Source organism: Chiloscyllium plagiosum, unplaced genomic scaffold (genome assembly GCF_037043375.1).
Source record: "Chiloscyllium plagiosum isolate Xiang-an unplaced genomic scaffold, Cpla_swu_hap1 HiC_scaffold_16, whole genome shotgun sequence".
Lineage (NCBI taxonomy): Eukaryota > Metazoa > Chordata > Chondrichthyes > Orectolobiformes > Hemiscylliidae > Chiloscyllium > Chiloscyllium plagiosum.
The window spans coordinates 39,177,859-39,203,129 of record NW_028270154.1 but is presented as its reverse complement, the minus strand read 5'-3'; the positions used below and the strand labels follow the sequence as shown (position 1 = coordinate 39,203,129).

The 25,271-nt window shown below is 40.4% G+C and overlaps 1 protein-coding gene across 9 annotated transcripts in view; it reads left to right on the top strand.

Annotated features, from left to right (window-relative positions):
• LOC122556611 (rho GTPase-activating protein 26-like) overlaps window positions 1–25,271 on the top strand; it is a 304,349-nt gene that overhangs the window by 269,521 nt on the left and 9,557 nt on the right. For 3 of the 9 annotated variants that reach the window (XM_087995295.1, XM_087995294.1, XM_087995293.1), the window contains exons 21-22: window positions 3,444–3,491; window positions 14,869–14,901. The exons of 3 other annotated variants lie outside the window; for them this stretch is intronic. In XM_087995295.1, the coding sequence (XP_087851421.1) occupies window positions 3,444–3,491; window positions 14,869–14,901 (81 nt within the window). Of the gene's footprint in view, window positions 1–3,443; window positions 3,492–14,485; window positions 14,804–14,868; window positions 14,902–25,271 lie in introns of those variants that run through there. 3 more of the 9 variants (XM_087995297.1, XM_087995296.1, XM_087995301.1) reach the window with 2 other exon arrangements.

Below are 25,271 nucleotides of genomic sequence, written 5' to 3'. Positions count from 1 at the left end.
GTTCTTTGTTTGGCTTGTCCTATAATAGTAGTGTTGTCCCAGTCGAACTCATGTTGCTTGTCATCTGTGTGTGTGACTACTAAGGATAGTTGGTCGTGTCGTTTCGGGGCTAGTTGGTGTTCATGGATGCAGATTGTTAGCTGTCTTCCTGTTTGTCCTATGTAGTGTTTTGTGCAGTCCTTGCATGGGATTTTGTATACTGTATATATTTCCTTAGTTAAGGGGAACAAAACTGTTCACTATTTTCCAGCTGTGGCTTGACCTTATGCCAGCATTTCGTGATTACACAGACTCCCAAATCTGCTTGTGCTGTAGCTTTCTACTGTTCTACCCTAGTTAAATAATATTTCAAATCCTCTCTTCTTTCAGTCAAAGTACATAACCACACACTTTCCGAAGTTATTTTTCATCCGCCAAGTTTTGCCCACTCACTTTATTTGTCAATTTCCCTCTGTCGTCTCTTTGTGTCATTCTCTGCACTTGTCTTCCCAGCCTCAGGCGACTCTCTGTGTGGAGTTTGCACATTCTCCCCGTGTCTGCGTGGGTTTCCTCCGGGTGCTCCGGTTTCCTCCCACAATCCAAAAATGTGCAGGTTAGGTGAATTGAACATGCTAAATTGTCCGTAGTGTTAGGTGAAGCGGTAAGTGTAGGAGTATGGGTCTGGGTGGTATACGCTTCGGCGGGTCGGTGTGGACTTGTTGGGCCGAAGGGCCTGTTTCCACACTGTAAGTAATCTAATCTAATCTAATCTCTTTTTGTGTCACCGCAATCTTGGTTATAGTACATTCACTTTCTTCATCTAAGTCATTGATATATGTGTTGTAAATAATTATGGTCCCAGCATCTTCAATTTTTTTAACAAAGGTGTTACAGTGACACTTTTCTAATCATCTGAGACATTTCCAGAATCTAAGGATACTTGGAAGACGACCACCGGTCCATCCACTCTTTTTTTTTAATATCTGAGGAAGCATTTCATCAGGTCTTTAGCCCTATTAATTTCCCTAGCACTTCCTCTCCAATGATAATTATCGTAGACATTTCCTTTCCACCTTTTGCCCTTTGATTATTTATTAATTTTGAAATACTATTAGTGTCATCTACTGAGAAGACTGACAGAAAGTGTTTATTTGATTCCTCTGCCATTTCCTGATCCCCATTATCATTTGCCCAGCTCATTCTCTGAAGGAACTAATATTAACTTTAGCCACTGTCGTCTTTTATATATATTTTTAAAGAAGGTCTTGCTACCTGTCTTGATGCAACTTGCAAATTTACCCTCAAGGTTTATCATCTTCCTCTTTATCTTTTGTTGGTTTTGAAACTTTTCCAATTCTCTGGATTACCACTAATCTTTACTATAATGTATGTTTTCTTTTATTCAATTGAATTGAATTGAATTTATTGTCACATGTACTGAGGTACAGTGAAAAGCTTTGACTTGTAAGCAATACAGGCAGATCGCTTAGTTAAGTAGCATAGATTAGTAAATAATAGGTAAACAGCAGCAAAAACAAGAACACAAATTGATCCTGCCCTTAATTTCTCTGGTGAACCATATACAGGCAGGGATAGGCTGGGGCCACTTGCCTCAGTTTCTTTCTCACTGCGATATATCTTTGCGATAACCCATGAATTATTTCTTTAAGCATTTTTCCTCAGATGTCTTTGCTAATCTCTTTTCCCAGTTCACTCTAGCTAACTCAGCCCCTTCCATTGTAAATACCCCTATTTAAGCTTAGCGCAGTTGGTTCTGACAAGTCCCTCCCTCTCAAACTAAATGCTGAATTCTAACATATTATGGTTACTGTTTTCTAGGGAATTTTTTACTATGATGTCATTTTATTAAAACTATCTCATTACTCATTGCCAGATCCAAAATAGCCTGATCCCTGTTTGGGCCTAGACTCTTCCATAAGGGGAACCAACATTTCTGTATTTACCCTGTGAAATTCTCTAAGAATCTTGTATGTTTTAATAGAGGTTCTTCTAAACTCCAGTGCGTTGAGTCCACAATTTATTGTTGTAGGAAACTGCCTTGATCGTACACTGCGAATTCTTCCCCATGACTCTCTGCCAGTCTGACTAACCCAATCGATATGAAGATTAAATTCACCCATGATTAAAAGACTGCCTTTCTTACATGCCCTAATTATGTCCTGATTTATTCTTATTCATACTGTATAGTTACTGTTGCAGAGTCTAGTCTATGCCTACCAGTGTCAGCTTCCTATTTTTATTTCTTAGCTCCTATGTGGATTCTACATCTTCTCATCCAAGATCATTTCTTGCTATCCCGATGGAATATGTCTATAATAATGTTATGTACCATAATAATGGTAAGCCATTACCAGCGTTCCTATTAAGCCACATGGCAGCACTCTTACAGCCACTCCAAGGTTTTGTGCACAATGAATGGTCTCAATATGCTGATTGTGGCATTAACTTCCAGTTCCAGGAAGAAAATTAGAGGGAATGCTGCCCAATATCCTGTCCTTCCTAAAAGCCATACACTCCTAAATATTTAGTTGCCGGCTTTGTTCTCATGTAACCATGTCTTACTAATAGCTATAAAATCAGAACAATTTAGGAGCCTTTAATTCACTGATTTTGTTCTGAATACTAAGTGCATTTAGGAAAAGAGCCATTGACTCTTTACCATTCGCAACCACCCCCCCACCAATCCTTTTACTGTTAATTTTCTATTTTTGTATGCTCTGTCCTGTACTGTCCCACTCCGGATATCATTAACAAAATAGCTATCCTAGACTGCTGCCGTATCCTCTTAATTTTTAAGCCAATATTTCTCCTTTCCAAAACATCCTGCCCATTAGTTTAAAATCCTCTGTACAACCATAATTATTCAATTCACCAAGTTCTTACACGGTCCAAGTGGTGTGTGTCCCACAGAGACCATATATTTAGGATAAGAAATAATGCATTCAGCCCATCAAGTCTATGCTGTCATTAAATGAGAGAACAGCAGCAACTCTTTTCTATCCTAGAACTGCTACCAATGTTGCACAAACTGAAGCCCATTCCACTCACATCGCTCTTTGACCCACGCACTTAATTCCTCAACTTTTTTTTACCCAATGCCAGTTTGCCTATGGCTCAGGTAGTAATCCAGAGATTAATACCTTGGAAGTTCTGCTTCTTAATTAACTCATAACTGTTCAGAATCTTTCAGAAGAATCTCTTTTCTAGTACTATTATTTAAAGGGGCTCTTTAGGGGATATTTTTTTTGGTGTCTTCTGATCCAGGTAAGCTAAAGACACTGTTCGACCTATTTTGGAAAATCTGGATTATCTGCCAGCAGAAGGAAGCAGCTGATTGAGTTACATGATCTAAAGTAAACCAAATGTAATGATGGTCTATGTGGTTGATCTGTTTGTATCGAGCCCTGCCATCTGTAAAATGACTATTTGTTGATTTTTCCCAGGGCTGTGTGGTCAAGTTATGCAACTTTATCAGCTAGATTCCGCAAAAGGTGAAAGGAGAATAATACATAGTACAGGTTTCTTGCACGGTGCTGCAAATAATAAAATATTTTTAAAATATGAATTGTATCCCTGTGGTGAGAAGGGGAAAGAGAGTGGAGACCCCTTTATTGATTTATTGTTGTTCCTTTAATGAAATTGCAAAGCACTAATCTTGCACAATTTGCTTGTTTCAGAGTGATGTGTATGGGAAAAGGGGAAAACAACAAATTCACTGTATGCTGCAGCTATTTTGGCCATTACTATATGTACGTTATCTAAAAGCCATACACTCCTAAATATTTAGTGTCCTCTTAATATAACACTGTGGTTACTTTAATATCTTTTTGGTGGATTATTTGTCATTTTTCAATGCATCATGAACCTATATTGTGCAGGTTACAATTCTAAGAACTATGAAGGAGTCCTAATGCAAAAAAGGAAATTTACTCGACAGCTTTAATTTGGTTTAACTATTTCATTCTTGACTATAATCTACAAATTCAATCGGTACAAGTTCTCAGAAGATTATTACTCCCTAAACCCACTGACAATTCTTTTTGGAACCAGTTTAAAGACATTTTTCATCTGCCCCCACAGTGTTTCTGTTTTACTTAGCGAGCACCCTCATCATGATCAAAAGTCATCAATCTGTTAAATTGCCACCTCATCATTTAAAAAATATGATTTTGAAAATTGTAATTTCTAACATTTTGAAGACTTAGAGTGTATAATGTCAGTGTAATAACAGTAAATTTATATAGCACCTTTAGCGTTATGAAATGTACCAAAGTACCTGACAGGAATGCTGTGAAACAAAATATGACATTGAGATATTTAAGATATTATGTGGATGACCAAAACATTTTATCAATGAAGTAATTAAAGAATAAACCAAATGGGGAAAGCAAAATAACTGGAGATATAACTCTAATGTTGAGGGTGTGTTGCTGGGAAAGCACAGCAGGTCAGGCAGCATCCGAGGAGCAGAAGACGTTTTGGCCATGAGCCTTTCATCAGGAAGCCCTTCATCCAACTCCGAGTCTACTTTTTCAACAAAGACATCCGACCACCTATCAAGGACCCCTACTCCCACTTACAACACATCCCATCCACCTGGACATGCCGTGCCAGCCTGTTACCCGCCCTTGACCTCTTCATTTCAAGCTTCCACCATGACATTGACTGCGTCAGTCTATGCACTCCCCTCATCCACTCCAACCTCCAGCCCTCCACTCCCTCCGCTCCAACCTCAACCTCCCCATCAAACCTGCAGACAAGGGGGGTTGCAGTAGCAGTGTGGCGCACCGACAGCTACACCACTGAAGCCAGGCTCCAACTCTCAGACACCTCCTCCTACTGCCCCCTTGATCATAACTTCGCCTCCCATCACCAAACCATCATCTCCCAGACCATCCATAACCTCATCACCTGTGGGGATCTCCCAACCACAGCCTTCAACCTGATTGTCTGTGAACCCTGCACCGCCCGATCCTATCTCCTACTGAAGATTCACAAACCTGACTGTCCCGGTTGACCCATTGTCTCAGCCTACACCTGTTCCACTGAACTCATCTCTTCCGACATCGACACCATCCTGTACCCCTTAGTCCTGGAACTCCCCACCTATGTTCGGGACACCACCAATGCCCTTCACCACCTCCCAAAATTTTCATTTCCCTGGCCCTAACGCCTCATCTTCACCATGGACATCCCGTCCCTGCACACATCGATCCATCACAACTAAGGTCTCCAAGCCCTCCATTTCTTCTTCTCCAACCAGTACCCTTCCACCGACATCCTCATCTGTCTGGCTGAACTTATCCTCACCCTCAATAACTTTTCCTTCCAATCCTCCCACTTCCTCCAAACCAAAGGGGTAGCCATGGGCACCTGCAATGGAACCCAGCTATGCCTGCTTGTTTGTTGGGTATGTGCAACAGTCCATCTTCCGCAGGTACACCGGCATCACCGCCCCCACCCCACCCACCCCCACTTGTTCCTCCACTACATCGATGACTGGATCAGCGCCCCCTCATGGTCCCACAAGGAGGTTGAACAGATCATCAACTTGACCAACACGTTCCAGGTTGAAACTTTATTGCTGGAACAGCACAGCAGGTCAGGCAGCATCCAGGGAACAGGAGATTCGACGTTTCGGGCACAGGCCCTTCTTCAGGAAAGGCCTGAAGAAGGGCCTGTGCCCGAAACGTCGAATCTCCTGTTCCCTGGATGCTGCCTGACCTGCTGTGCTGTTCCAGCAATAAAGTTTCAACTTTGATCTCCAGCATCTGCAGACCTCACTTTCTCCTCAACACGTTCCAGCCCAACCTCAAATTCACCTCGACTACCTCAGACACCTCCCTCCTCTTCCTGGATCTCTCCATCACCGTCTCAGGCGACCAACTAACCACAGACGTCTATTACAAGCCCACTGACTCCCACAGCTACCTAGACTACACCTCCTTCCACCTTACCTCCTGTAAAAACGCCATCCCTTATTCCCAATTCTTCTGCCTCCACTGCATCTGTTCCCAGGAGACCAGTTCCACATCAGAAAGTCCCAGATAGCTTTCTCCTTTCAAGATCACGACTTCTCTTCCCACGTGGTTGACTATGCCCTCCAGTGCATCTCCTCCACTTCACGCACCACTGACCATGAACCCCACCCCTCCTAATGCAACAAGGACAGAACCCCCTGGTCCTCACCTTCTACCCCACCAACATCCGCATACATCGCATCATCCTCCGCCACTTCTGCCACCTCCAAACGGACCCCACCACCAAAGATATATTTCCCTCCCCACCCCTATCAGCGTTCCGAAGAGACAATTCCTTCTACAACTCCCTCGTCAGGTCCACGTCCCCCACCAGCCCATACCCCACTCCTTGCACCTTTTCCAGTCACCGCAGGAAGTGCAAAGCCTGCATCCACACCATTCCCTTCACCTCTGTCCAAGACCCTAAGGGATCCTTCCACATCCATCAAAAATTTACCTGTACCTCAACAACTGTCATCTATTGCATCCTTTGCACCTGATGTGGTCTCCTCTGCATCGGAGAGATGGGACGCCTTCTTGCGGATCATTTCAGAGAGCATCTCTGGGACACCCACACCCACACCCACCCCACTGCCCCATGGCTGAACACTTCAATTTCCCTTCCCACTCCATCAAGGACATGCAGGTCCTGGGCCGCCTGCACCACCAATCCGTTACCACCTGATGCTTGGAGGAAGAACTCCTATTCCGCCTTGGGACCCCGCAACCACACAGGATAAATGTGGATTTCAACAGGTTCCTCATCTGCCACACACACACACACACACACACACACACACGTCCATCACTCCTCCCCCCACCCACCCAACCTATTACGTCCTCCCACCTATCATTTTCTCAGCTACCTTCCCCTCAACACCAACCCCTTCCATTTTTCTCTCAGCTTCTGGCCCACAAGCCTCATCCCTGATGAAGGGCTTATACTCGAAACATCGATTCCCCTGCTCTTCGGAGGCTGCCTGAACTGCTGTGCTTTCCCAGCAACTCACTCTCGACTCTGATCTCCAGCATCAGCAGTCCTCACTTTCTCCATATATCATCTAATGGCAGAACGATTAAAATGAGCTCTGTTCAAGCGACTAGAACTGGCCAACTGCAAACCCAAGAGGGCTGTAGATCTGGAAGAGACTGTGGTGATTCGGAAGGGACAACGACATGAAGGCATATGTAAAAAAGACATGAGTGAAAACTTTAAAATTGAGGTGTTGCTTAACTCAGTGGCCAGTCTTAAAAATCGCACAACACCAGCTTATCGTCCAACAGGTTATTTGAAAGTACAAACTCAGTGGCAATATGGGTCAGTAAGCACAGGCATGATGGCATCACCCCACATAATGATTCCAGAGTGCGTCCTGGCTTGTTTGATTCTAAGTTTTTAAAACCTAACTTTGTGTTTTTAACCATGGAGGTCATTTAACGAATACATTCACAAGAGGCTGCCAATATACTTTCAACATTACTGTTATTATTATCATCCCAGTTGATGGTAATATTGAATTAGTCAGACTAAATTAAAACTTGGCTAGACCATCATTTTTATTTTATTGTGGTCTTCAGTTATTGAACACATTTGCCTAAGGCTGCCAGTGAAACTTGCATGAAAAGACCACATGTTTATAAAATGTCAAAAAATAAAACAAAGCTCTATTGTGTGTAAAATAGTCTGGAAAGATTGTATGAATGGCAAAAGAAAGATTCAGTCCTTTTTCCCAACAGTATCCTTTATAGATACTGGAGCCCAGTGAAGTATTATTTCATCTTCGCTCTAACTTCTTGCTCTACTGATGAAGTTCCATCCATTTCCATTTGATGACTTTCTACCCTTCCATCAGTCGATAGAGCTTAGGTTTTTTGTTACCCCAGTCCTCTTTACCAGGATTGTTAAAACAGTTTAAGATTTTTCTCCAACTCTGATAGTCCAGAGACGACTTCTACTAGTATAGATCTTTTTATGAAGGGCTTTTGCACGAAATGTCGATTTTACTGCTCCTTGGATGCTGCCTGACCTGCTGTGCTTTTCCAGCACCACCTGTAATCTAGACTCTGGTTTCCAGCATCTGCAGTCATTGTTTTTACCTTTTATTAACTAAATCTGCTTGTGTCTCATCTCCATCTGTCTAAGTTGTATGGGTCATAAAATCTCAACTCATTAAATGCTTCAGCAATGATCTCACCAATTGTTTAGGTTAAGTCACACAATTTCTTAGATTTGTTGTTTTGACCCACTGCTTAAGAAAAGATGAGTCTTTGACCTTTCGAGTGAAAAACATCACATTCACAGAACTAAAGAAACCCAAGATTCTAAATACTTTATTATAAACCTTTATATGTTCTTGAAGAAGGGCTTATGCCCGAAACGTCGATTCTCCTGTTCCTTGGATGCTGCCTGACCTGCTGCGCTTTTCCAGCAACACATTTTCAGCTCTGATCTCCAGCATCTGCAGTCCTTACTTTCTCCTTATAAACCTTTATCCCAACACAAAGTCAAATACCTATTAAACAAGAAAAACAATTATATTACACAAGACCAAATGGAAGGTTAGAAATATTTCACTACAGGCATCAGAAAATAATGAAATTTCTATATTCCTTCTACCCAAACTTCAGTGTAGCATTACCTCAATCTCTGCACTACGTTTCTTGCTCAGACTCAAGCTAGTCCATGCAGTTGAGAATTAGGAAGTGACCAATGACAGACCCTTGAGGAACATCTGAGCAGGAGCAATAACTGAAACTCTTCAGATGATACTCTATCTATGATTAGATGGGTAAGAGTGGAACTAAGTGAGTGTATTCCTGATGGAGGGATTTTTCCCAAAGCATCGATTTTCCTGCTCCTCAGATGCTGCCTGACCTGCTGTGCTTTTCCAGCACCACTCTAATCTTGCATGTATTCCTGCCAAACTGGGCAACAGTAAACAGGTATTGGGAACGAAGGTGTTGTCCTCCATGCCAAGGACTGCTTATGGCGCAAAAAGGATTAGGAGGAATACTTTGGTTTTGTTGAAATTACATAGAACATAATTTGTGACTTTGTCAAGAGCCATGGTAGCATTTGAGCTGAAGTGAAAATTTGAATGGAGCAAAGATAAGTACAGATTTTCGAGACCCCACACCATTTGTAGACAATGAGGAACTGTCAGGAAAGGAGGGGGAAGCATTAATGTGGATGTGACCGAGCACTTGACCTGCATTTTATTATGAATGCTTTCTTCTGCTGATGACATTGTTCTTCCTAGTAGTTTCATGAATATTAAAACTTGCAATTTTTTTTAAATGCCCAAAAGTATTCAAGAGAAATCAATACTTTCCTTTCCATAATGCTATGCTACAAACAGGTTTAGTTCATAACATAAGTACACAGTTTCTCTTTGTTTGCCTGTGTTTTTACCAGCCTTTAAAAGTATTTTTTGCTTGAAGTTGAAAAAAGTAATCTTCAGTTCCACAACAATGTCAGTAAGTTTTCATGTCATCGTAATCAGAAAAATTGTGATATATTGTTTAAGAATTTTGAAGTTTAAATTTTCGGTAAATTCCATACTGTATTCTATAATTGAATGATATGAACAAAAAACAATTTAATTTCTGATCCAGTGATGTATAGATATAATTTTGTTGGCAGTCACTACTAACAGAATATATTACTTAATCATCTGTCACTAAGTTAGAGTTGTCAACAAATTCTTTTTTTCTCCTCATGTTTATGCTAATTTCTAACATGCTTAAAGCATGGTGGATAATCTTTATAAACAGCTGAATTTAATACAATTCAAACAACAAAATTTGATTTGGTTTCTAAAGTATCCATATAATGTTTTGTAACCATTTCTGAAACTATTAATTTTCACCAAGTTAGACAGTATTTATGGACAGGAACAGAGTTAATATTTTGAGTTCTGATAAAAGGTCACCAACGAGAAGCATTCCTGACATACTTTCCTACCTATCTTTATGTCATCTGCAAAGTATATTATCTTGGCTTTATTCCTCTCAATTAAGTCATTGATGACTTAATTGTAAAAGTTTGAGGACCCAGCTCGGAGCCCTGGGACTTAACTCGTCACATCCTGCCAATCAGACGAGGATCCAGTTATGCATGCTATGTGTTTTCTGCTAATCAACCAATCTTCAATGTATTGTTCTGCCCTTTTATGTTATATATTTTGTTTCCTACAATATGAACTTGTTCCCATTATTTAGTTTTAAACCCACTGTATCTCTCTTATCAAGTGCTTCACAAGAGCTCTGGTCCCAGCACAGCTCAGGTGTCAACTGTTCCTATAGTACAGTCCCCATTTTTTCCAGTACTGTTGTCAGTGCCCCACAAACCAGAAACCACTTCTTTCACACTCCTCTTTAGGTCATTTATTCATCTCTCTAATTTATGTCCTCTACAACAATTTACACCTGGCTTTAGGTAATAATCCAGAGATTTTAACCTTTGATATTCTGCTTTCTAATTTAGTACCAAGCTCCTCATACCTTCTCTGCTAAGCATCATACCAAGATCTTCTACTGCCATTGGCACCTACGTCATGACCTTCCACTGCAGGATCTTTGCCTGACTTGTGCAGATGTCTCAAATCCTGGTGCCAGGCAGACAACACAGGATTATTACTCTTTGTTGTGACTAGCATATTTGCAACTGCAATATTCCTTTCGTGAGAAGACAAAGGAAGAAATCTGCAGGAATCCTGTCAGTGAAAACCAGTTAATCTTTATGCAGTTCACAATCATTGTCTATTGGAACACATGGGTGTTTTCTCAAGTTTTAAACCACTGCATAGGAGTTGCAGGAAAGTTTGTGCTTATGCTGTGTAATCCAGACATGTGAGATATTAATATTGGATGTTGCTTGGCCAAAAATGAATGGAAAGACCCCAAAGAAATCTTGTACCTTAAAGAGTAGCTGCACATTGAAGAGAAATCAATCAAAACCAGAAAGACGTGATACATCTTTGCTTTGGCCCCAGAGACGAAGTGAATAAACCTTCAAGATTTGTATAACACATAAAGGAGCTATTTGAGATGGTGGAGAAAGTGGAAAACAAAGGAACTGGATTTATACTTAAGTCTTTATAAGTTCAAACATTTTTTTAGTAATGTTTCATTTCTTGAATTTCTGATCAATATAGAGTAGTTTCTTTTCATTCAAAAACAGGGAATTTTGTGAAGTAGTTCTATTAATTTATGTACTTGGATTTCTCTTTAGTACATTAGTTGAATTATAACATAACAGCAAACTTCAACTCCTAGTGTATCCAATATGAAATTCAATCTTAAAGACAAGGCCATTTCTTGCATACTATAAGGCTTGCAGGATACAGAATTGTGTCCCATGTATCCTGACCCATGAGCTACCTGACAAAGGAGCCGCACTCCAAAAGCTTATATCTTCAAATAATCCTGTTAGACCATAACCTGGTGTGTGATTTTCAACTTTGTCCACCCTAGTCCAACATCGGCACCACCATATCAGACAGTATTGACAAGTTTGTTACAGATATTTGAATGTCCATCAAAGACATAGTTAAAGGGGAACCTTTAGATCTAGTGCATTTGGATTTTCAGAAGGACTTCAGTAGGTATCATGTAAGTCAATGGTGTTAGGGATAATATATTACTTTGGATAGAGAATTGGCTAACTACCAGAAAATAGAATTGGAAGAGGTAGTCATTTTAAGGTTCGAAAACTAACTTGTAAGTTGCTACAGGGATTAATCCTGGATCTTCAACGGTTTTTAATCTGTATTGATTATTCAGGTGATATGCACAAGCATATCGTAGCAGTTACATGACATATTTCTCTTCGCATCCAGCAAATATTGTAAAGTTTAGTCCCATAACTATGGCCAGTGAAAAACAATCCATTGTAGGCAGCTTTTTTGTCATTATCATAAATTGCTCAGTTATGCACTTATCACAGCTGAGATGTTGGTATCATTGCTTGTCAGTGTGTCGATACTTGTGTTTGAGTTATTTGTGGTCATAAGGGTGAGAATTTGTTTTTTTCCAATTTGGGTTACCTACTATTCCTAATGCAATTTCAACTCCAGTAATTTCCTACATTGTTAAGTATTTTGAAAGGATTAACTTTTGATTTACTGGAGCCACTGAATTTTATTATGTTTGTCCAATTTAATTTGAATTCTGTTAGTCACCTCTGTTATGATCATTGCCAACAGCTGGATTCAAAACTTGCATGTCATGCCCTTGACTAATCTTGGGAGTCAGGATTCATATTTTCCCTTCAAACCATCCTTCCACATTATCAGTGCTAGATTTCAGCATAAGCTGAGCAAACTTCAGCTTAAGTTCTTTGATTATGAGGGTCCTCTAATTATAAAATAAAATGATATTTTGTATTTTCCATGATTCATTGAAGAAAAAAAAGGAGACTGGGAAGAAAGGACACTCTGAAAGGGGCATTTTTGTTCAGATAAGGCTCAAGTATATTTATATGGCTACACACACATTATATAAAATTATGTGGATATTAAACACAATCAGAAAACTTTGATTTACTCCCAGCTTCCATTCAAGTAATGCAATGCTCAAAATACCCGGGCTCCTCTGTTAAACACTAGAACATCAGCACAAGTTTAAAAAAAAAACACCTCTGCAGCGTAGCCCCTTTCCCTTCACCTTCAACATTCACGAGATCCATTAAGACCCTTTAACTATCTAATAAAATTTATATTGCTTTTTCAAGACAGTAACAAATATAAAAAAAAATCAAGGGATTGTGAATGCTGCCAACCTGAAACAAGAACAAAGTGCTGGAGAAACTTTGTGTGAAGCGAGGAACAGAGTTAACCATTTAGAGTCCGGTGACCTTTGTCAGAAATGAAAGCAGCTGGGAAAGGGTGTATTTGTACTAAGTCGAATTAGATGGAGATTGTGCCCAGAGAGAGAGAGAGAGATAAAGGAGAAATGATTGCCTGATGATAAGCTTGAATAAAGACTAAAGGCTGAATGGATGCTAACAAAGTATAAATGGTTGAAATTCGGATGGCTGTGCAGGGAGAAACACGTGCCGAACAAGGTATGACGGTGGGTAACAAACATGAAGGAAGATGTTCATGCTCTGAAATGGTGAAAACGTTGAGTCCTGAGCGCTGTGAGATGCCTAGATGGAAGATGAAGTAGTGTTCCTCCAGCTTGAATTGAGCTTTACTGGAGCACTGCTGCAGGCTTGAGACAGAAAAATGTTTGCATGAAAACACAAGTGGTGTATTGAAGTGGCAGACAACTGGGTCATTTTTACAAACAGAGCAGAGGCGTTTAACAAAGCAGTCACCCAGTCTGAGTTTTATCTCCCTAATGTAGTGGAGACTACATTGTGAGCTGCAAATACAGTGGACTAGATTGAATGAAGAGCTGGTAGTTTACCGCTTCACTCAGAAGTTGCATCAGGGTTTGCTGAATTTTATATTTTTTTCCTTTCAAAGATGGTTGGTGTCAGCAACCCTTCATTTCTGTCTCTATGACTAAGCGTAAAGGATTGAGTTTGAAGAATTTTGTCTCTGGTTCATATCTCATAATTGTAGAAAGACTGTGAAATATGAGAATGTTTTTGACTGCAGATGTCAGAAAAGACAAAAGTAGCAGCAGCTTGTAAGTTGGTTAAAATAATTGGTGATGGTTGAACAAATATCAGTAACTTTGCTGATCAAAAATCTTGAAAATGATTTAAATTTTATGTAGGTTATGATTTTTAAAATTTGCATTAATGGAAACTTTTAAAGTATTTTATTTGAAAGTATTTCATAATGCAAATAGGATTATTGCTAGATATTTGTTTTAGTTAGATTCATTTTCTTTACACCTTCACCTATGTTTGTGTATAATTAAAAAGTTTTGATATTTCTATTTTCATTGTCCTTTCTGTTGCAATGCTACACTTTTTGCTGTTGGTACGGGGTCTCTCCAGGTTGATAAATCTAGGGCCGTAGCAGGTCAGAATGGAACGCTTCATACCACATGGTATTTGAAAGTCATTGCCTGTTAAAACAAGGTGAATCATAAATGATGCTAAATGATCTTGGAAGAAAGATGGTGTTACTACATATGCAATATATTATTTGAGACCTCAATTAATTTTTATCATAATTATACCTTTGACCTTCTGCCATATCAATGTCCTATATTGCTGTGTATGCGTGCTGCAGGAGATGAATGAGTTTGCCAGATTTATATACACTGAATTGCTTGAATTCATCTTCCTTTCTGGTAAACACCTTTTGAGTTTCAGAATGCAACAGATTATTGTTGAGCGGAGTGAACAGTTAAGTTCTTATGTCTAACAATAGCAATAGAAGCATAACAATGACTAACATTCATCATGTTAATTAGCATTATGTATGGAGTATCCTATTATCCTTGTAGCTGCAGCAATGAACAATGGAAAAAGGATGGTGCTGTTATCTCTATTTTTAATATAGTGTGACGACAATTCTTAGGACCAAACTCATATACAACAGTGATTTATGATGAAAAAGAATATGATTTCATGAGGTAAGTATAAAAACTAGAATTTTACAATTACAACATTCTTCTCAATTGAGTTCTTAAAAATTTTAATAACATGAAAATATCCTAGTTAACTAAGTTGACATGCTTACCAGTAGCCGCATACAGTGAATTTATTTGTGCCTTGGGTGGTCGAACCAGAATTGCGAATTTACTGATTGGTGACATTAATTCAGCGGCATGCGCAAGTGTTGCTTCTTGTATGGGGATCTTTTCGAGATCAATCTAAACCTAATTTACTAGCATAACGAACAAGTTATTGACTTCATCTGTCTTTCTTTGTCAACGTTTACAGGTTAAACTCCAAAAGAAAACCCAATCTTACTAGGTATGTGTACGTGCATTTTATCTCTAATGTAGCCTATAATTCTATCAGTATTGAGTGTACTACAATGGTGGATACGTTGCGCTAGAACCCAAGCAGTCAATAAGCTATGCAAAGAATGATGGAATGTGCACAACTCTCCACAGATCTCAGCCATTAAATCCCGAAATAGCCTCAGTTAAAGTGTCTGTAAAGAAAATCTCAATCATTGAGGTTGATTTCATTCATAAAAAGACTTCAAAACAAAAATCACTCAATCCAAACCAAACTAATCTACATCCCCTAGTTTGAACTTGATAACTTGGTGAATTTCTAGTTACCTTAGTAGTATTATTACTGTAGCTTTTGTCAACCTTATGGCAAACTCACAGCTTTAAAAAATATTTGGATGAGCATTTTAACTGTCATAACATTCAAGGTTGTGGGCCTAGTGTGGTAAAGTGAATAGCGTAGGTAATATGTATTAATCTGCACACTCAGTTGGTTAAAGGATCTCTTCTGTCATGTATGATTCTTTGAAACTTGAGCTGCTGGAAGAGGAAGCCTTGTTTGTCTTTTTCAAGATATTTTCTCGAGGTGTCATTTGCCCAAATTACTTTTATACCATTATTACAATACCACCTGATATACTGAATGATGACAATTGAGCCATTTCACTAAGGTGACACTTTGGCCAAGATCTTCCATTTTGGAGTTGATGTATGCTACTGGATGTGTTCAATGCATCACGCCCATCAATGTCTGTGATGAATTATCTGACACAATTCCATGCTTTTCACCTTCAGTATCTATGCAAGTAAGATGTTGAGCAAATGAATCACCAAATCAGGTGGCGGGGTGGAAGAAGTTTCTGCTCTTGACCAGGTCCTCTGGTGTCATAAGTTCGAGAGCCATATTTAAGTATCAACTCAACACCATTTCATTCACTGCAAGCTAGGGGCATCCATTTAACCAGTGGTGGTCAGTGTAAAACCAAAGAATTGCACAGCCAAGAAGTAGAAGCTTGCCCCTTGAATCAATGACACTTCTCTGCAATCTGTTTTGAATGGAGTTGGACAGAAGAGAGTGATTTTCCTGGGTGTTGGCACCAGGAGGACATCCCATCAAACTGACTGATCTGGGCCAAAATGCCAGTCCATCACAAGTACGCCCAACTGCAGTGCTGCAAAAACGTGCAAGCTAATGTTCTGGAGTCATAGGTTCAAATCCCACAATTTAAAGGCTCACACCCTCCTCATTTTCTCAAACTGCCATTCCTTCCTGGGCAAAATACTACTACTTCACTGGGGATGGCACACAAAGTACTGGTGTCCCATTGCCATCACATTTAATCCTCTCATTAATGCATTGCAGGAAAAGCTGACTTACAATCATGCAGACAGAGTCAAGACCATTGGAGGGATGATGGACATAATGATCCTCACACCCTTTTGAGGAAATGTTATAGATCTGGCTGGGGTCATTTTATCATTGCAGTGGTGGTAGGAAGACAGGAATGACTCAGCAGCTCTGCAGTATGCTCTTTTCTGAGTGCACTAATGTGTACAGCCATCTGTGCATGCTGTTTTGCATCTTTACCAACTCATTGCATGAGCCTGCACCTAGGAGCAAGCCCAACCAAAAAAGCTTAAGTCTCAACCTCCGAGGACCTGGCACTCCACAGTCACTTTGATGAGTAATTTAGCTAGACTCAGGGATGCAAGCTAATGTACACATTACTGACATGAGCCAGTAGAAGAAGAAATGTCCAAGGTCTCTGACCTCCCTCTCTCCTCCCCCTTTCAGACTGCAGGAGATCAAGCAAATGTCCAGTTGAGTGCAAAAAACTTGTCTCTTTACTCTGCCATAGTGACATGCTCAATAGGCAGTTGGGGTCCTCTGTGGACTGACAGGAAAGCTTGAAGCATCCATCTGTGTTCTCACTGCTTGTAGTGGCTCCAGCATGCAAACACATGGTGGCCTTCATGGAAAGGAAGGGGGCCACCTTAGAGATCCAGTCCCAGCAGAATGCACTGTGGCTACTGAGAATGTGTTAAGCCCTCTAATAGTCATGAGTGCTGTAAATCAATGGCAAGACAAGAGGAGGACCAGGCACCTCAACTTCACTCCGTGCTTCTTCTAGAGGAGAAAGAGTGCTGTTAGGAGCCATTCACAAAAGGGTGGCATAAAGGATAGACACATACTTTGACACCTGATGTAAGGGTCTTGATACCTCCCTGGATATCTAATTCAGACCTACAATATCTGGCTGCTATAGTCACAAATTATTTAAACATTCAATGGAGTGGAAGTCTTTCTTGTCAACAAAAACACTGGTTCATAATCAGGTGCTCTGATAGCCACTTAGAGGGATTGTCTTATGAGCAAAGAAAAAGAACAAAGAAACTTTACAACCCAGGAACAGGTCCTTCGGCCCTCCAAGACTGAGCCGACCCAATCCACTGTCGAAACCTATCGCCCAGTTCCTAAGCATCTGTATCCCTCTGCTCCTCACTTACTCATGCATCTGTCCAGACACACCCTAAATGAATCTACTGTGCTTGCCTCTACTACCTCTGCTGGCAATGCATTCCAGGCACCTACCACCCTCTGTGTGAAGTACTTGCCGCGTATATCCCCCTTAAACTTTTCACCTCTCACCTTGAACGTGTGACCTCTTGTTATTGAATCCCTCACCCTGGGAAAAAGCTTATCCATATCTACCCTGTCTATACCCTTCATGATCTTGTAGACCTCAATCAGGGCCCCCCTCAATCTCCTTTTTGCTAATGAAAACAATCCTAACCTACTCAACCTCTCTTCATAGCTAGCACCTTCCATACCAGGCAGCATCCTCATAAACCTTCTCTGCACCATCTCCATAGTGTCCACATCCTAGTATTCTAATTGCAGCCGAACCAAAGTTTTGTACAATTTTAACATGACCTACCAGCTCTTATACTTAATACCCTGTCCACTGAAGGCAAGCAAACCATATGCCTTCTTGACAGCTCTATCCACCTGTACAATGGACCTGAACTCCCAGATCTCTCTGCTCATCAACTTTTCATAAGGCTCTTCCGTTTACAGTATAGTTCGCTCTAGAATTAGACTTTCCAAAATGCATCACCTCACATTTGCCTGGATTGAACTCCATCTGCCACTTCTCCGCCCAACTCTCCAATCTATCTATATTCTCCTGTATTCTTTGACCGTCCCCTATGCTTTCTGCTTCTCCACCAATCTTTGTGTCATCTGCAAACTTACTGATCAGATCAACAATCAGCAGCAAATCCCACAAGCATCATCAGCAAACTTCCAGATCATTTATGTATATTACAAACAACAGTAGCCCCAGCACTGATCCCTGTGGAACATCACTGGTCATCTTTCTCCATTTCAAGAAACTCCCTTCGACTACTACTCTCTGTCTCCTGTTGCTCAACCAGTTCTTTATCCACCTAGCTAGAATACCCTGCATACCATGTGACTTCACTTTTTCCATTAGTTTACAATGGGGAACCTTTTCAAATGCCTTACTAAAATCTATGTGTATGATACCTACAGCCCTTCCTTCATCCATCAACTTGGTCACTTCCTCAAAGAACCTATTAAATTGGTAAGGCACGATCTACCCAGCACAAAACCATGTTGCCTATCACTGATAACCCGATTCCTTTCCAAATATAAATAGATTTTATCCCTCAGTACCTTCCCAGCAACCTTTCCAACACTGACGTTAGGCTTACTGGTCTGTAGTTACCTGGAATATCCCTACTACCCTTCTTGTAAAGGGGGATAACATGAGCAATCCTCCAGTCCTCCAGCACCTCGCCTGTATTTAAGGACGCTACAAAGATATCTGTCAGGGCCCCAGCTATTTCCTCTCTCTCCTCCCACAGCAACCTGGGATAGACCCCATCCGGTCCTGGGGATTTGTCCACCTTAATATCCTTTAGCCTACCCATCACCTCTTCCCCCGTTATGTCAACGTGATCCAGAGTAAGCAAACTTCTTTCTCTAATCTCAGCATTCATCACCTCCTGTTTATCAGTGAACACTGATGTAAAGTAATCAAAGAGTGAATAGATTGGGACTCTACTCACTGGAATTTAGAAACACGAGAGGTGATCTCCTTGAAATGTACAAGGTTAGACTCATAGTCCTACAGCACGGAGACAGGCCCTTTGGCACAAACTGGTCCATGCCAATCAAAATGTCTATCCACTCTAACCCCATTTCCCTGCACTTGGCCCATGCAAAGCATTGAGTAGAGGAATAGGAGGTCATGTTGTGACTGTGCAGGACATTGATTAGGCCACTTCTGGAATATTGTGTGTAATTCTGGTCTCCCTCCTATCAGAAAGATGTTGTGAAACTTCAAAGGGTTCAGAAAAGATTTACAAGGATGTTGCCAGGGTTGGATAAAGTTAAAAATCATGCAACACCAGGTTATAGTCCAACAGGTTTAATTGGAAGCACTAGCTTTTGGAGCGCTGCTCCTTCATCAGGTTGTTCATTAGGCTTCATCATCAACCACCTGATGAAGAAGCAGCGCTCCGAAAGCTAGTGCTTCCAGTTAAACCTATTGGACTATAACCTGGTGTTGTGTGATTTTTAACTTTGTACACCCAGTCCAACACTGGCATCTCAAAGCCAGAGTTGAAAGATTTGAGTTACAAGGAGAGGCTGAATAGGTTGGGGCTGTTTTCCCTGGAGCATTGGAGGCTGAGGGGTGACCTTATAGAGGTTTATAAAATCATGAGGGGCATGGATAGAGTAAATCGACAAGGTCTTTTCCCTGGGGTGGGGGAGTCCAGAACTAGAGGGCATAGGTTTAGGGTGAGAGGGGAAAAATGTAAAAGGGACCTAAGGGGCAACTTTTTCATGCAGAGGTGCATGTATGGAATGAGCTGCCAGAGGAAGTAGTGGCTGCTGATAAAATTACAACATTTAAAAGGCATCTGGATGGGTATATGAATAGGAAGGGTTTGAGGGATATGGATCAGGTACTGGTAAATGGGAGTATATTAGGTTAGGATATCTGGTCAGCATGGACGAGTTGGACCGAAGGGTCTGTTTCCATGCTGTACATCTCTATGGCTCCATATCCTTCTAAACCTTTCTTATCCATGTATTTGTCCCAATGTCTGTTAAATTTTGTTAATATACCCACCTGAACCACTTCTGCTGACGGCTCATTTCGTAAGTGTACCACTCCATGTGCAAAAAATGTTGCCCCTCAGGTTCCCTTTTATTCTTTCTCCTCTAACCTTAAATTGATGCTCTATAGTCCATGACTTGTCAAAACGCAAGACCTCTCACTTACCTATATTAAACTTTACTTGTCATTTCTGGGTCCACTTCTACAGCTGATCGAGGCCCTGCTGCAATTTCAGATAACTTTCCTTCCTGATACCACCTATTTTAGTGGCATCTGCAAACTTACTAATCATGCTTTGTACGTTCTCATCCAAATCATTGATATAGATAGCCAAGAGCAATGGGTCCAGCACCGACCCCTGAGGCACTCCACTAGTTGCAGGCTTTCAGTCCGACAAGCATCCTTCCAGTGTTACCTTTTGCTTCCTACCATCAAGTCAATTGTGCATGCAATTTGCCAGCTCCCCCTAGATTCCATGCTATCTAATCTTTCAGAGCAGCTACCATAAGGAACCTTATCAAAGGCCTTACTGAAATCCACTGTCACAAAGCTGGTCCTTTTTTTCTAAAAGCTGGTCCTTTTCTCAAGGATACCATGTCCTTGGTTTTTCTCAGAGGGGTTGTAAAACAATTCGGGCTCCGAACTGTTTATACGTAAACAGATGAGACTTTAGGCTACAGCTTTCATGTTTTAGAAGTAATCTGTGTAATGAAAGAGGAGTGGTCAGTCGTGGAAGCTGAATTCTTGTTGTTAGTCAGTTCAGTTCAGCAGTGGGCTGTGTGGAAACAGGCTGCTAGACTCTGTCTTTCTGCCCTTCGACCTGTAAGCCTCTGTTTCATTTTTACTGTGTTTAAGGGGTTTGTTTATTGGGACTGTTGGCATTTTTCAGAATAGTGTAATTAAGTCTAGTTTGGATAGACTAAGTTCTGTGGGTTTTTTATATTCTGTCCTTTGTGTTTCATTCTGTAATTTTGTGAATAAATGTTTCTGTTTTAAAACCTGGTAGTCAGCCTAGCTCGCTAACTTCGGGTAATTTTCACTGAACACTTACTGAAACAAATTGCAAAGTTCCAGTGTGGGCTGTCTGCTTAAGAATGTTTTAAGTGGTCTGGCCTAGTCCATCTCACCATGTACATTACATCTACCACCCTGCCCTCATCAACCTTCCTGGTCACTTCATCAAAGAACTCTAACAAACTTGAGGCATGCTTTTAACAGGCCTGACAGGGTAAATACAGAGAGGATGTTTTCCATCATGGGAAAGAATAGGACCAGAGGGCATTATTCAAGAATAAAGGGACACCAATTTACAACTGAGGTAAGGTGGGATTTCTTCTCTCAGAAGGTGACACACTTTGAACTCCTTGCCACAGCGAGCTGTGGGGTAAAATCCTTGAGTACACTTTAGGCCAAGCTATTTATGCAGATAGCTAGATTCTTAATCAGTAGGCTAATCGAGAGTTACAGGAAAAGGGAAGGAAAGTGGATGTGGGGAATGAGGATTAGTCATGATTCTTTTGAATGGCAGAGCAGGCTAAAGGGGCCAAACTCTTGTTCCTATTCCTTATGGTCATCATCTTAAAATGTGTGCATCGGTTTCATCAGTTGGCCATCTCAAATTCAGTTTCCTCCCCTTGGTCATGGACCAGGCCAGACCACCTTAAAAAATTTCAAGAAGGCAGCCCAGACCCTAACCTTTCTAGTTGTTTTAAGCAGATGTAAAGTGGATAATGTAGGAGTTATGCAACTGGCCCAAACACTTGGCTTTAAACAAAACAGAATTTATTTACAGATGAATGAATGAAATGTGAACAAAAGAGAACCGAATTTCAAATAACGTAACCTGTTTGAAAATCCAATTGACTCTGTTGCAACTTAATGATGCTGTTCGAAATACTTGCAACATCCCATAAACACCCCTTGGCAAAAAAAGGTACAATTAAACACAAGTTCTTATAGGAGAGATGTCAGAGAGAGAAAGGATCGACATGGAGCTGTTTCTTTGATCAGCAGCCTCAAAAACTGACTGCTTACTAAAATCAAATCAAACCAAACTCTGAACTTGGTGAACTGGCCACCTCCCTTTCATTGTATAAGTGTTTTAAAAGAAAGACTTAAAACATTCTCAAGTAGATATTTCCAGACATATCGGAACCTCTGCATTTACAACCCCCTTTTTTAAAAAAAGGACAACATAACCTTGTTAAAGCAGCAGCATCATTACACTGTGGACCTCATTGTTGCCCTCAGTGTTGAGTAATCTGCAGTGACTTGATCTTTAAGTCCCAATTTTGTAGGTATGTGGATCTTTGACAGATGATCTGATCAGTAATCACCGAGTTTTCTGGTTAAGAGAGAGATGGTCCTGAACCAGTGGAAATCCACTGATGGCTGAGAATCCTCATTAGCAACAAGAGAGATGAGTAGATGGGCTCTTTCAAAGAGAGCTTTAGTGGCCTCCCAGATACACTTACGAGTTGAGGACTGTGAAATATCACAAAAGTCTGCAGTAACTCCATGAAATGATTCACTGGCGAAGAAATTCAGGGCAGCTGTTACCTTTAGGACGACCAAGATGTAATTCCCATCTAGTCCATGAAGCCTCAAGTCTTTGCCCATCAAAGCTGGCAGAGGTATGAAACAGTGGCTCAGGATATCCTGAGTCATCATCAAATAGCTGCATTTAAGGTTTACACAGTGGCTTTCCTTAGATATAGTGGCTTTTGTTCTGCTAATCCTTTTCTGGATGCTGTGCAGCAATCATTAGTGGCTGTCATTGTTGTTGCTGCTGTTATTGGTGTCTTAACAGTTTTCTGAGTCAGATGCTTTGCAGCTGTAGGAAGGCAGAGTTTATCTGTGCCGTAGACCTTTCACTTTCTGGAGATCCATGAAAACATAAATAAAAGTACACAGTGCTATTAATAGGACACTGACATCATTCCCTCCTGGATGTTAACCTCTTGGCTAGTTTCTAATCAGCATGTGCTCCATGTGATTCTGCATTGCTGTGACCCTGTGACCATTGTCAGTTGTCATAAGCCAAACCCATTTTGTGCCCTAATGTCATAGATGCAAATCTGTGCCTTGCCTTTGGTTCTAAAGTGCCACCCTGGGATAAAATCTGTTGGCTGATCCTGTGCACTAAGTTGCCACTGTGGAGCAAATACAATATTTACTGTCTGAAGGCGAGAAAGTCATCTTGCCAACTAAGGAGGAATTCATGTTTGTTAACATTTATCTCAATGGCAGGAATCTAATTTTTGGACTCTTGCTCAGTTAAATCATCACACTCACTGATATTCTAGAAAATACAATGATTGGAAAATTAAGTTGTTTGTGTTTCTGTCTTGTTCCCCTTTTCTTAGAATTTTTACAGTCTTGTGGGAGAAACCTGAAATTCACCATGTGAGGACTAACGCTCGTAATAAAATGACAAATTGCTTCCTGTTTTTTAAAATCCATAATAATTGTCAACATCAGTAAAGGCTCTCAAAATCTGAAAAAAATCATTTATTTGGTGTTAATAATATCATGCCCTTGCAGAGATTAAAGCCAAGCTTGGATGCCTCAGGGTTAAAGATTAATTTAGAATGTGCATTTGCATGTTCTATTAGAGACTATTTAAGTTGAAGATGGAGTTATCAATCACAACACCAGGTAGTAGTCCAACAGGTTGGACCATATAACCTGGGGTTATGTGATTTTTAATTTTGTCCACCCCAGTCCAACACCGGCAGCTCCACATCATAGGTTTAAGATATTAGCCTAATTTTATATGCAGTTGTTGGAAGGAATCCAGGGTTATTCGTTTGGACGTTCAGTTCAGTCTGATATATTGGTAACTAATTATTCATTAAATTGAATGCAAGTTACTTTGACTATCATTTATATAATCAGAAGACCAAAGCACAGTTCTCAAATCATTGTACCTGAAACTAATTTTAAATTTTACATTAATTAACAGTCTAACATTTAAACAGATGTGTTAAATTCATTTTAAAATGTATTAGATTAAGATGCACTATTTTGGTGAAAACTGGGACAAGTTATTATTTTTAGCATACTTTATACTGATGCAAGAGCTGAAAATGTGTTGCTGGAAAAGCGCAGCAGGTCAGGCAGCATCCAAGGAACAGGAGAATCGACGTTTCGGGCATAAGCCTGAAGAAGGGCTTATGCCCGAAACGTCGATTCTCCTGTTCCTTGGATGCTGCCTGACCTGCTGCGCTTTTCCAGCAACACATTTTCAGCTCTGATCTCCAGCATCTGCAGTCCTCACTTTCTCCTTTATACTGATGCAATCCAACCATCCTAACTTTTCCCTGTCTATGTCATAATTGGATCAACCATCAAATCTATCCAATGTTACTTTTGTTTTCTTCCTTCTGCCACTTCTGAAAAAAAAAATTGTCATTGTTCTGGCTTGCAGTTTGCTCTTCTATTGTGAAGGTAAATTGTCTAAGCTTGGACTTTTACAATCAATATTTACCTATCAGATTCCCAATTCATGCTGTATAACCTTGCAAATCACAATGCAATAAATCAATAACGTCTTATGTACATAAATTGTACTTTCTTTTCTAAAGTTGGTTTTCTTGAAGTCAATCCAGGTAAGCATGAATTTGAAAAGCTTCAATTTCAGAGCTCTTTTTAAAAAGAACCGAGATAATAGTTTGCTATTTGGCACACATTTCCTGTTTCATGCTGTGTGCTGTATTTTAACTATCATCAGCTCTTTTAGCACTTTCCTTGTACATAACACAAAATACTCCGGATGTTGAAATTTTGAAATAAAAACAAGAGCAGTTAGGAACACTCAATGCTAAGCAGGACTTGTGGAAAGAATGAAAGGTGACCTTTCGAGTTTTAAGTCCTTCATCAGGTGAAATGACCTGACAGAGGAGCAGTGCTCTGAAAGCTTGTGATCCCAAATAAATCTGTTGGGCTATAACCTCGTGTTGTGTGACTTCTAACCTTGTTCACCCAAGTCCAACACTAGCATCTCTACATCATGGCTATCTTCTTTATACAATCTGTGATTTAGTTAATTGGGAATCTGGCATTGAGCTATTCTATTCTTCATTGATCAGTTTTTCATTTTATTGTGACAATAGCAGCCAATGAGAATATAATTATCCTTCACATTTTTCAAAGAGCTTACTGTGTCCTGACCTTCGCTTATATTAAAAAAAAAACTGGGAATGCTCAGCAAATATGGCAAAATTTGTGA